The following is a 13,647-nucleotide window of genomic DNA, read 5'->3' on the forward strand; positions in this document are numbered from 1 at the left end:
AACTTAGAGTTCGTTAGCTTGGGGCTGGTACCCAGGAGCAGCTGCTAGGGAAGAGAGACATAGTTGCGGATGAGTTTGGTCTAGGTTCTAACACAAGGGAGTAACTTTTTTTTTTTTTTTAATGTAATTTGCGACAGGGTCTCACGGAGGCTTCCAATTTACAGAGATCCTTCTTCCTCCTAAGCATGCCACTACGAATGACAAAGCTAACTGTAACCTTGTCATAGAGAGCCTAAAGGGCCTAGAACAGCTTCTAACATACACCGAGCAAGTCAAAAGACCCAGAGAGTAAATAGGAATACTAAGGCGATATGCAGGCTGTTGGGACTGAGGAAAGAGGCTAGCTCAGATATCTGAGCAGAGGGGAACAAGAAGCGGCCGGAGCTAGACGAAGGTTAACATATAAAAAGCTAATGAGGTAGGGTCTACAAGGGCAACCTTAAATAGACTGAACTGCTTCTTAGAAAATAAAGAGCCACTGACACCTCAAAAAGAGGTTTTATGACAGGGCGGTGATGGCGCAAGCCTTTAATCCCCGCACTCGGGAGGCAGCCTGGTCTACAGAGCGAGTTCCCGGACCTCCAGGACTACACGGAGAAACCCGGTCTCACTCCTCACCCCCTCCTCCCAAAGTGGTTTTGTCTACGGTATACAATTAGGAACAAACCTAAATTCTAATTATCCCTAATTTCTACTATAGTAGGCACTAATTTCGCACCGTCTTATACTTATAGCCCACTTGAAAATTCGAAAACTGAACCCCATTCTAATACATCCTTGGCTGCGGAAATGGCCTCAGCGCTGTAACCGGAAACAGAAACTGACCACTACCTAAACGCCACCTAACGACCAGCTAAGAGCGAAGACAAACCCTGAAAGTAGCCCAATCGGAAGGGGCTTGGCTTTTCCTGTTACAATCTGACAAAGAATAGGACCAGAGGGAGGCTCGAGGAACTGGTTTCCGCAGCCCGTTTGGCTCTGACGTCTCCCGGGCCCACTTTTGCGCAGGCGCAGAGCTACTACGCACAGAAACACGAACACGTAAGCAAAAGCGGGAGCCCGTTCGGCTTCGTGGCATCCACTGTTTGCAGGGTGAAGCGGTTGACTCTTGGCATCTAAACTACATTTCCCAGCAGGCATCCGTTTCACACTGAGGCTGAGTTTGGTTCTCTGTGATAGGGTAAAAACAATAAATTTAAGTGATGACGTACGAAACAGGAAATAACTTGATTATGGTGTTTGAGGACATCAGTAGAAGAAGCCCCAGTGGCCTAATGGATAAGGCATTGGCCTCCTAAGCCAGGGATTGTGGGTTCGAGTCCCATCTGGGGTGGTTCGTTTTTTTTTTTTATCTATTTTAACATCATCTAATTAGATGATTATTGCGAGTCAAACTTACTGTTTATTTTATGTATTTAGAGACAAGGTCTCTCTACCTAGTTCTGGCTGGGTTAGAACAAACTGCAGACCATAATGGTCTATGAGCTGTGAGATCCGCCTGCTTCTGCAGGCAGTGAAGGCGTGTGCCACAACGCCCGGCCATCTTGTTTTAAAACTAGAGAACTGCGGGGAAAAACAATCAAACAAAAAAAACAAAACGAAAAAAAAAAAAGCCAGGCGTGATGGCGCACGCCTTTAATCCCAGCACTCGGGAGGCAGAGGCAGGCGGATTTCGAGGCCAGCCTGGTCTACAGAGTGAGTTCCAGGACAGCCAGGGCTATACCGAGAATCCATGTCTCGAAAAACAACAATAAACAAACAGAAAAACAAAACAAAACTAGAGAACTGGATGTGAGGCTTTACTAGTAAAGGGGCTGCAGTTTGCCATACCAGGGTATGAGTTCATTTTCTTCTCCTAGGCTGCGGGGACCATAAAGTTGGAGGTCGGTACGTTTAATTTTGACATCCCTGGTAGAAACAGTAAGATCTTTTTGGCGTGACCTATGTCCAGACATCCACATACTCTCCTGCCAGACACCTTTCCTCAGAGACTCGGCGGCCATCAGCTTACGGCAGTCCAAAGGGACGCAGTCAGAAGGGCCGAGAGGATTCGGCACCTTCCCTTGCTCTCCTGGTCCCCTGAGGTGCCTGTCACTCGCGTTTCCCTCCAAGGGTGGTCGGTAGAGGGCGCTGTGGGGCGGAGTGGGCGGGGGAACACCTCGCCCGAGGCAGTGAGGGACCAGGCTCTCCAAGGACAGAAAAATGGCGGCCCTGGGGTCCCCGGCGCGCACTCTGCGGGGCCTTCTGAGGGAGCTGCGCTACCTGAACGCGGCCACCGGGCGGCCATATCGCGACACAGCGGCCTACCGGTACCTCGTTAAGGCTTTCCGAGCACATCGGGTACGGCATCCGCGGCTGGGTGGGCTCCAGGTCGCGGGAGGGCGGATGAGGGGGCGGTCTGCGCAGGTGATAGAGGGTCTCAGGACAAACGTGTCTGAGTCACCCTGTCCTCCACCTGCGGGTCTCACCACAGACTCCAGCCCTTCGGCTAACCTGCGGTCTGAAATCCCCTACTGGCCCAGAAGCCGCGTGGGGCGCACCTTCCTAGGGACTTCGTATCTGCCACCCACCGGGGTGGAGCTGTCTCTGACGATTTCATTGGTTTGTCTGGTGCATGGGGTGTGGAATGGAGTAAGGAGCGGGCGTTGTGTGAAGTGGGTCCTAGGGGTCGTAAGACTTAAAGGCGTAAGGGTACAAGCATCCCCTCTCCTCATCCTTTCTACATTAAAGTTTTAATAGGAAGCAGTGTTTTTGTGATTTGACGGGTGTGTGTGTGTGTGTGTGTGTAGGTGTGTGTGCGCGCGCCTGCTCGCGCGCGTGCTTTTGCTTGCTTGCGTGTTGGTGGGGAATGAAGATACAGAATTTCAGCATTACTCTGGCTGACCTGGAATTTGCTGTTTAGACCAGATTGACCTTGAACTCACATCTGATTGCCCTTTTCTCCTGAGTGTGGGGATTAAAGGCATGGGCCAGGCAAATGCAATTTTTAAGGCAATTTAGTGGGGAATATTCAAGAGTTGAAGAGTGGTACTGTTTTATTTAGTACTAGCCTTTCACCACTGAGGAAAGCAATATCTTATATTCTATGGAGATGTCACATCTTTAGCCTTCTGCATGACAGGATACATGACATGTTTTACTGGTGTAACAAACATAAACATACAGAATGCTATCCTTGGGAAGTGCCATTGTGAAATCCACAGTTCATATTCCTCTTAGAAAGGAATGGAAGATGGTTAATTTTCCAAATGTGGTAATGCTCAATTCTCTGCCTTTTGGACAAGATCAAATACAAACACTAAGGCTCGGGGACAGTCACCTGCCCAGTTCTGCTTGATCAAGCATGGCTACAATTTAGGGGAATGGAAACTTAAGTTCTTGAGCAATTATCTTAACTACAGAATTTGAGCATTGCAAAACTTTAGAACTAAAATTCACTTATCTTTTAAAAAGTTATGTTAGGTACTGTGTATTAAGAACTAGGGCCAAATATCAAGAATAAGATGTGGCAGGTGTTGGTGGAACATGTCCTTTAATCCTAACAATTGGGAGGCAGAGGCAGGTGGATTTCTGAGTTTGAGGCCAGTCTGGTCTACATAGGGAGTTCCAGGACAGTCAAGACTATATAGAGTATCCTTGACTCTGAGAAAAAACAAACAAACAAAAAACAAACCCAAAAGATATACATGTAAGAAGCTACAGTCTCCCTGAAGAGCCATAAAATAAGATCATGTTTAGCATAAATAAGTGCTAAGGGTATAGATAACCAGGGGACAGTGGTATGAAGAAGAGGTGCTTCAGAAAGTCTAGTAGGCTATAATTAGGCATCTGGAATTGGCAAGTGAATAGAGGTTAGGAAAAGTAAGGGTACAGGGAAAGAAAACATAACTAAAAATTTAAAGAAAGCATAATTAAGGCAAACCCAACAGTTTCAAAGAGGGGAAGATAAGTAGGTAGGTATATATGACTGCTATTGTACCTTATAGAGGTAACATTATTGTCCTTGAAGGTACTTTGTAGTAAAGGTTTTGAAGTTCCTCACAAAAAGAATTTGGGAGGTAATGGTAGTCATATCTCAGACTTTGAGCCCAGCCTAGTCTAGAGTTGAATTCCAGGACAGCCAGAGCTCCATAGTGAAACCCTATCTAGAAAACAAAACAAAACAAAACAAAATAGTAACAACAAAAGAAATTCCTCAGGAAAATACCATAAATTCATGCTCAGAATTCTAGGGCTGGGCCAGGCATGGCGATCCACACTGTTGATCCCTGAAGCATAGGTGGGCAGACACCTGAATTCAAGGCCAACCAGAGCTACCCTGTCTCAAGAAACTAACAAAACCAACCAGACAAAACAACAAAAACGACCCCTCAAGACACCAAGACTGATTGTGAGAGGCAGCACAACAGTACTTGTTTAGCAAGCCTGAGGCCCTGGGTTCTACCTCCAGGACTGGGGAGAAAGAGAAAATTTGAGAAACCGTCTTCTACTGAAGGCACATAAGAATGTGGGGGATGCTTTTTCATTTTCTGGCTCAGGGCTAAAAAATTTCTGTGCTCATCTTTTCCACTCCTTAGGGAGAAAAGATGCAACCAGGGACATCTCTTTTTTCCCCTACTTTTATCTTTTAATAAATATATTTATATATCTTTGTGGGGGAGCATGCGTGCCAAACATGGGGGTCAGAAGACAAAGGAGAGTCTGGTTTCTTTTTCTACTGTGTGGGTTTCAGGGATTAAACTCTGAGCATCATCAGGTCTGGCTGGCAGCAAGTGTCCTTACCCACTGAGCTGTCACAGCAACTGTATCTTGATCTTTGGAGATAGGACCCAAGTGATTTCCAGGCAGGCTAGGATACATAGTGAGACTCTCTCCTAAGTCATCTTCACATACATAAACTAACTCTGACCCACGAGTGACTGTGCTGTCACACACCTGTAAATCTCAGCATTTGTAAGACCAAGGCAAGAAGGCTGAATCTCAGACCAGTCCTTGCTACACAGCATGATCTTCCTTGTCTTAAAATGTTTTCATTAGAGCAGTTGAGCGCTGCTGTAGTACATTAAGTATTACATGTTCAAGTATTACATGTTCTAGTTTTCAAATCGAGAAAAGGAATTATGTCTGAGAAAAGGAATTATGTGTGCAGTGGTGCCCAGGGACTAATCCACACATCCCCAATTATGCTCAAATTTATGTTCCTGCTCCTTCCTCACAACCTTGGAACCCCAAAATAGTTAAGGACAGAATACTAAAAATGAAGCATTGTGAAGAACAACCATTATCTGGAGTCATTGTGGACATTGATATGGACTTTATAGCTTCTTAATGTCCTTAGAATTCAGATTTTCCATATAGTTAAATTGTAAAAACCAGTTTAATATCAAAACATACTTATTTCATATACATATGTTGATACATATATGTATACATACATATATGATCTTCATTTTGTTACAACTGAGTACAAAGCCATTATATTTGTTGTTGTTGTTTTTGTTTTTGTTTTTTCGAGACAGAGTTTCTCTGTATAGCCCTGGCTGTCCTGGAACTCACTTTGTAGACCAGGCTGGCCTCGAACTCAGAAATCCACCTGCCTCTGCTTCCCGAGTGGTGGATTAAAGACGTGTGCCACCACTCCCGGCTCAAAGCCATTATATTTTAGATAAAATAAATTTTTGACTTTTGGAGTGAAAGGTGTTAGATCTCAGGAGGGGGGGGGTGGTCCATATATGCAGAAGTGCACTTGAGCTTGAGTGTAGGACTCCCGGAGGCTACATAAAAGCCAGTGTGCCTCAGGGACAGGTTTTCTACCCAATAAAGGAGTCAATTCCCTGGCAGAAGGGGCTTGGCTCTCTATTGAACTGCATCTGTGGTTGCATATCAGAGTTCATGCTAGCCTGTAAGCTCTCTCAGTCCCTATTCATAAGTTCTCCTTATTCACATCAAAGCCTTATCCTGTCCCCTCCCACCCTCCCCATCCCAACTCCCAGGCCTGTTCCAGCTCACTCAGTCCTGTCCCTCTCCCCGCTCCCAGCTACGCAGTCCTTTAATTTACTATCTCTTGCTGTCTCTTGGCCATGGCCAGTCTATTTCTTTTTCTCTCTGTTGTGGACTCTCCTAGATACGTCTGGATGTTCTCTCTCTCAGTCACAATAAAAACCACTCCATGGAGTGGTCATTTCAGTGCATTCTTTAATGTACCCACTCATGTACAAAATGTATATGCACTGTTTAAGCCATAGAACATAAAGCAGCCTTAATTTGTTTAAAGAGAGGAAAAGCATGCATTCTTTATATGACAAATAGCCCTGGAGGTCAGTTTTCTAATTCTATAGTGCTTCTGTGGGGGTATTAAATCCATACATGTGCATGTTTGTATTTTAGGTTTACTTTGTAGAGAAAGCATATTAATTCTCCCTCTGTGGGTATGTGGATACAGTAGGTAGTGTGAACAGGCTGTCTGACTTTGCTAATTACTTTTTTAGGTTACCAGTGAGAAGTTGTGTAGAGCCCAACACGAACTTCACTTCCAAGCTGCCACCTATCTCTGCCTTTTGAGTAGCATCCGGCAACATGTAGCCCTTCATCAGGAATTTCATGGCAAGGGTGAGCGTTCAGTGGAGGAGTCTGCTGGTTTAGTGGGCCTCCAGTTGCCCCGTCAGCCTGGAGGGAAGGGCTGGGAGCCGTGATGCAGAGAGTCCTCAGATGTTCCTTCATTCAAGAGTTTAACCATTTCTAACAATATGTAGTTATCATTAAATCTTTTTTAAAGTGTGGTGTTTGGTTTTTGTGTGCTTTTCTGTATGTTTTGTTAACTGAGTAGTTAGGGTATATTACTCAGAGTTTTACTGCTGTGAACAGATACCATGACCAAGGCAAATCTTATAAAAAACACCATTTACTTGGGGCTGGCTTACAGGTTCAGAGGTTCAGCCCATTATCAAGGTGGGAGCATGGCAGCATCCAGGCAGGCATGGAGCAGGCAGAGCTGAGAGTTCTACATCTTCATCCAAAGGCTGCTAGTGGAAGACTGACTTCCAGGAAACTAGCATGAGGGTCTTAAGCACACATCCACAGTGACAAACCTACTCTAACCAGGTCACACCTATTCCAACAAGGCCACACCTCCAAATGGTACCACTCCCTGGTCCAGGAATATACAATGACATAGGGAAATAAAATCAGAGTAAATTGGCTGAACTTTTTTACACTGGGTTCATTGCTGTTCTTATGTGTCAGTGATCTTGCACATGATGTTCATGTGGAGACCAGAGATTGACAAAGGGATGTCTTTCTCAAGTACTTCTCTGCCTTATTTCTTGTCTCTCCCTGAACTTGGAGCTCACTGTTTTAGGTTCCGTGACTAACTAGCAGCTAGTCTTCAGGATCTGTCTATCTTGGCTCCCTACCTCTGGGGTTAGAAACATGCACTGCCATGACTACGTATGTGGGTGCTAGGGATTCAAACTCAGGCCCTTATGTGTGCACACTTTATCCAGTGAGCCTGCCCCCTAGTCCCTAATGTATTTGGTTTAATTTTTAAACTTAGGGCTTTTGTTTTTGTTTTTGGTAATACATGGAGAGATGGACTTAGTGGTCAAGATTGTGTGTGTTACTCTTGCAGAGGAGCTGAGGTTGGTTCCCAACACCCATTTCAGGCAGCTAACAAGCACCTTGTGTAACTCTAGTTACAAGTGATCCTCTGGTCTGTGCAGGCATTGCACTCATGTGAAACCCCCGCACCCCACATATACATAATTTAAAAATAAAGTTTTGTTTTGCTTTTTGGTTTTTGTTTTGTTTTTGTGAGATAGGGTCTTGCTGTGTAGTTCTAACTGGCCTGGAACTTGCTATATAGAGCAGGCAGACCTTGAACTCACAGAGACCTGCTTGCCTCTGCATCCAGAGTAACTGGAATGAAAGCACCACCATGTTGAACTCTGTTTGTTTGTTTGTTTGTTTGTTTGGTTGGTTGGTTGGTTGGTTGGTTGGTTTTCGAGACAGAGTTTCTCTGTGTAGCTCTGGCTGTCCTGGAACTCACTTTGTAGACCAGGCTGGCCTTGAACTCAGAAATCCGCCTGCCTCTGCCTCCCAAGTGCTGGGATTACAGGCATGCGCCACCACGCCCGGCCATGTTGAACTCTTAATATAAATACCTTAAAATATAAAAATCAGTAAGCCTATTCTCTTATTCTAATGCTATAAATACAATACACATATTAATCCTTTGTCTCTTCTCACATTTCCATTGCTTTGGGTCAGCATTACTAAGCTTACTATGCACCTGTACTGGCATAGAACAGATCTGAACACCCCTCCATGGCCTCTGCATCAGCTCCTGCTTCCTGACCTGCTTGAGTTCCAGTCCTGAACTTCCTTTGGTGATGAACAGCAATGTGAAAGAATAAGCTGAATAAACCCTTTCCTCCCCAAGTGCTTCTTGGACATGATGTTTGTGCAGGAATAGAAACCTTGACTAAGACAGCATCTATTAATATATTTTCTATGGCTAGACAAACACATATACGTATGGGTATCTTTCTAAAATGTTTATTTTCTTATTGTATGGTATGTATGAGTGCAGGTAGAGTGGTCAGAGGCCAATTTTAGGAAGTCATTTCTCTCCTTCCACAGTGGGACCCAGGGATTTTGTTTTAATGCTCCAAGTGCTTTGCCAACTTACCAGTCCAGTGTGTCTATCTTTTATAACACAACTATGATGCGTTAGGGTCCTGACAGGAAGCAGAATAAGGTTGAGGAGAGTTAAAGGGATACATGAAGATGTGGGATGAAAATAATGACACACTGTAAGCTAACAAAAGTGGGAGATATTCCTTCCTTAGGCCTGATAAGCAATAACTCTTAAGGACTATGGCCACAGTTGAACCACAGCCCACAGGATGTCCAGGAAGAGGTGAATCGAATGAGCACATTAACATCTACCTCTTACAACTGTCAACTTGCTCTTCCTTTTAAACTGCATTTGAAAGAAATGGTTCTACTGCATTTAGCTAATTCTGTCTAAAATTTGGCCTGTTTAGTATTGGTCTCCTTGCTCATCATGTTTAATCTTCCATAATCTGCTTCTGCATGTTCTACTTGCTTTCTATTTTTCCATGTGTCTGCCCCCAATTCATGCACTGATCATCTTTCTTTTTCTTTTTCAATTATTTTTTTTTTAATTTTTTGAGTCAGGGTTTCTCTATATAGCCCTAGCTGTCCTGGAACTCAACTCTGTAGACCAGGCTGGCCTTAATCTCAGAAATCTGCCTGCCTCTGCCTCCCAAGTACTGGGACTAAAGGCATGTGCCACCACTGCCTGGGTACTGATAATCTTTTTTTTTTTTCATATATTTTGTATTTAATTATATACAAGAAAAATACGTGTTACAGAAGAGCTGCTTTATATAAAAAGCTAGAAGCACACATACATATTCAATGTAAATCCCAAATGGCACCCAGCTTACTACATACTTGGACTACAGGGATTATAAAAAAGACTTTTAGTCCAACTACAGTTACTGTGGGGCCCTCGTATAACGGTCCCATTTTCATCTGTACATAGCTTCAGACTGTGGAGTTTCAGGTTGTATTTTAAAGATGACACCCTAAGCTTCAGATCAGGTAGAGGTTTATGGAGGCACTCAGAGGCAGTCTGCTCTTGAAGATGGAGAGATCCAAGGCCTCTTCCACTTTACACTCCTCCACCAGGTTAAGGCCCCTGTTTTCTTTGTCTTTTCCATGGGTCTTTTTTTTTTTTTTTTTTTTAAAGATTTATTTATTTATTTATATCAGTACACTGTAGTTGTCTTCAGACACACCAGAAGAGGGGGAAGGCATCAGATCTCATTACAGATGGTTGTGAGCCACCATGTGGTTGCTGGGAATTGAACTCAGGACCTCTGGAAGAGCAGTCAGTGCTCTTAACTGCTGAGCCATCTCTCCAGCCCCTCCATGGGTCTTTTTATACTGCAAAAATGGAACACCTGTGCTGGAAGAGCAATCCGCCCTGGGATGCACACTTGTCTCTTGACTTAGAGACTCTTCAGTACACTGCCCCAGAGCTTCCCTCTCTTCATCCATGTCCTGACTGGTCCTTGCTGGTTTCTGAGCTGTTTAGCATCAGTAGTGGCGTGGGCTGTTTCTTTTGCAGCTGATCAAGGAGCTGCTCCCGTGGTTCAGTTCTCACGAGTGTTGATGGATATAAATATATTTTCCTCTGTGGTGTCATACCTGTTGGGATATCTAGTTTCAGATCCTGTTGCAGAAAGCAATTAAGCTTCGTTAAACCAATTTTTATAGTTTTATCAAGCTCCAGGCTCTTGGTTTACCTTTTTTTTTTCATCAGAAGCTATCTGAACAACAAAGGAGCTGTGCTGGTTCTCAATAGCTGTGTATGTTCTCTTATTTTTTTAGTGATCTCTGAACTTGAAACTTCACAACATCCATTTACAAACTCCATTAAATTCTGAAGTTCTTCATTTTTCTTGCTTAAGCAGGATGCCCACTGATCAGAAAAATGAAGTATGCTTGTGTTCAGGGTCCCACACCTCTGTGTGATCTCTTGGGATACAATCTCCAGGTTGCTGTTGAGTGAACTGCAGTGTCCTACAGACTCTTCAACCAACTGTGTACCTTCTTGGTTAAAGTGTCTGAGTTCTTGTAATAATCCATCAGATTTAGCAAGAATTTTTTTTCTTTTTTTTTTAAACAAAGTGTACATTTTTATTTATTTATTTATTTACTTACTTATTTATTTATTATATGTAAGTACACTGTAGCTGTCTTCAGACACTCCAGAAGAGGGAGTCAGATCTCATTACGGATGGTTGTGAGCCACCATGTGGTTGCTGGGATTTGAGCTCCTGACCTTCAGAAGAGCAGTCGGGTGCTCTTACCCACTGAGCCATCTCACCAGCTCAGCAAGAATTTTCTTACTGTGAACTGTTGTTTTGTTGATTATATCAGTAGACTTCCATTTTGTATTTTCTTGAATACTGTTTAGTGGTTTCTGGATGTTTTCATACTTCTCTAAAGCACAGAATCTCTGTGCCCAACTGCTGCTTAACTGGAAAAGTTCCTGTGAATGGGTTTCCTTTATTATCTTCAGGTCTTCAGTTAGGTTTCCACAAAGCTTTTGTGATTCAACCAAGGAAGAAATGGTGTTTTCTCGAAGTTCATGTAAATTGTTATACAATATGCTGAGAAAACTGTCCATTTCTCTCTTTTTTAAAATGTTTTTAAAAGATTTATTTATTTATTATATGTAAGTTCACTGTAGCTGTCCTCAGATACTCCAGAAGAGGGCATCAGATTTTGTTACGGATGGTTGTGAGCCACCATGTGGTTGCTGGGATTTGAACTCAGGATCTTCGGAAGAGCAGTATGGTGCTCTTAACCACTGAGCCATCTTGCCAGCCCCCATTTCTCTTTTTTTTTTTTTTTTTTTTTTTTTTTTAAAAGATTTTTTATTTATTATTATATGTAAGTACACTGTAGCTGTCTTCAGACACACCAGAAGAGGGAGTCAGATCTTGTTACGGATGGTTGTGAGCCACCATGTGGTTGCTGGGATTTGAACTCTGGACCTTCGGAAGAACAGTCGGGTGCTCTTACCCACTGAGCCATCTCACCAGCCCCCTCCATTTCTCTTTTTTGATCTTCTACCTTTTCAGCCACTGTCGATGAAGCCCTGAAAATATGTTGTAGTTGCCTATTTATGTTCAAGATGGAAACCACACCAGGGGTATGATGTTTTCAGGGAAGTGAAAAGGTCGGTCACAAGTTCATCAATCAGAACACTTTTACTTTGTGCTGCTAACAATTGCTCTCCCAGTATCATATCAGAAATCTGAGAAACATGAGCTGACACATTTTCTGGAATAGACATGAGAGATTCAAGTGCTGTTGTGGTAATGGTGTCTAATGCAGAGACATTAGAAGACATCAGGTTACCAAACAGTGTCTTATGAACGTCTAGCATGGCCTTTTGTTTTGCATTGCCATCCTTAATCAATTCTTCCATATTATTAAACAGACTGTTGAGATTTTTGCCAAAGCTCTTCTGAGCTTCAGCATTGTGCTCATGGATTGCTCTCTTGTGGTCCAGTTTAGAATGTAGACCAGATACATCCCTAGTGGTTTCTTTAACTGTGTTAAGCAACTTACTGAGCTCCTCAAGAACACTGATTTCTTTCAACCAACTCAACGATTTGTTCTTCCTGAACAGTTACTTTTACATTCATGACTCTAACACTTTCTTCAGAGATGTACACTCCATTTTAATCATGAGCTGCTGCAAGATCTTGCTTCAAACACTTTATTTCTTCTATATACTCCTTAATAAGAGTTTTTTGGGTGAGTTTTTTTTTTATTAACTTCAGGCTTATTCATTATGTTCTTTGTGAGCATATTTCAATGTACTCAGAGTTTCCTCAAGATTGAGAGATGCAGGGGAAATGGTTGCAATTATATTCTTGTATGTCCCCCAAGAGAATCTTGCAGGATTCTAGTTAGTTTAGATTTTTGATAAGGAATATGAGGTGTTCTTTCCACAAGAACTCTTCCAAGAGTCAAGAGGGACTGGTTGGTATTTCCTGGGCCCTCTGTTCAACAGCTCCAGAACGCCCAATATTTTCACTTCCTGCAAGATCAACCAAATTTAACTTTCCAATTTTAACAAGCTCTTCTCCATCAATTGTCGTTTCTTTCATGTGTATCGTAACAGAAAAAAAAAAAAAAAACCAGTGTGAACGACTGGAATAAGCGTTCATCAAGGTTGCTGCAGTTGTCCTTTTTGCTGCTCCCTTTTCTAAGATTTGGTAGACTTTGATTTCCTCTAAGCCTTTGATTATCACTCCTCTCTTGTTCTGGGGATCATCAAACATCTGCAGCCTTTCAGAAACATCAGAAGATGGACTAAGAAGATCAAAAAGCTTCTCATTATAGATTTCCAATAGGGACACTTTAATTGAAAACTCAGTGTCATTATCAGCAAGTTTCTCAAAAATTTGATGAAGAGTGCATGGAATTATACCAACCAGAGGATCCTCCTCCCAGGTATATACTTCATTAGGTGACCTTTCACCTTCCATTGTAAAAGTTTTTCCAGTGCCAGTCTGACCATATGCAAACATGATGCAATTATAGCCCATAATAACTTCATCTAGAATTGGACAAACAACACTTTGGTAAACATCAACTTGTTTTGTAGATGCTCCAAACACCATATCAAAAGTGTATGTTTTCCTTGAGGTCTTGTCAGCCAACCCCGCAGTCTGTACACTAACTTTTTTCCATGCATGATCACATTCTACTACTGAGTGGGCATTAGCTTTCCACTCTGCCAAATTAAATGGTCTGCATCTCACCACCACCTGGATGTTCTTGCCCTTTTCCTCTTCTTCAAAGAACTCGGCTGGGACACCATGATGGTTGAGCCAAAACCTACCTGACTGGCGGTGACAACTAACGACACAGTGAGGCCAGGAGGACCGAGAGAGTGGCCACTGCCCCACAAGATTCTCGGAGGACGAACCTCCTCTGCTCAGCTGAGAATCTTTTTTTTTTTTTAAAGATTTATTTATTTATTTATTTATTATATGTAAGTACACTGTAGCTATCTTCAGACACACCAGACAGAAG

The 13,647-nt window shown here is 42.9% G+C and overlaps 1 protein-coding gene, 1 non-coding gene and 1 pseudogene across 2 annotated transcripts; 2 read left to right on the forward strand and 1 right to left on the reverse strand.

Moving 5' to 3' along the window:
• The first annotated feature begins 1,260 nt into the window (after positions 1-1,260).
• n-TRcct1 lies at positions 1,261-1,333 on the forward strand. Its single transcript has one exon. It is a non-coding gene; the product is annotated as a tRNA-Arg (tRNA).
• Positions 1,334-2,190: 857 nt separating this feature from the next.
• Positions 2,191-6,779, forward strand: Fmc1 (formation of mitochondrial complex V assembly factor 1). The gene is made up of 2 exons (NM_025363.3): positions 2,191-2,340; positions 6,489-6,779. Exons 1-2 carry the CDS (start codon positions 2,203-2,205, stop codon positions 6,690-6,692), a joined length of 342 nt encoding a protein of 113 aa, NP_079639.1. The 5' UTR covers positions 2,191-2,202; the 3' UTR covers positions 6,693-6,779.
• On the reverse strand, positions 9,433-13,502 carry Gm15697 (predicted gene 15697; annotated as a pseudogene).

The sequence above is a fragment of the Mus musculus genome, chromosome 6 (assembly GCF_000001635.26).
Source record: "Mus musculus strain C57BL/6J chromosome 6, GRCm38.p6 C57BL/6J".
NCBI lineage: Eukaryota > Metazoa > Chordata > Mammalia > Rodentia > Muridae > Mus > Mus musculus.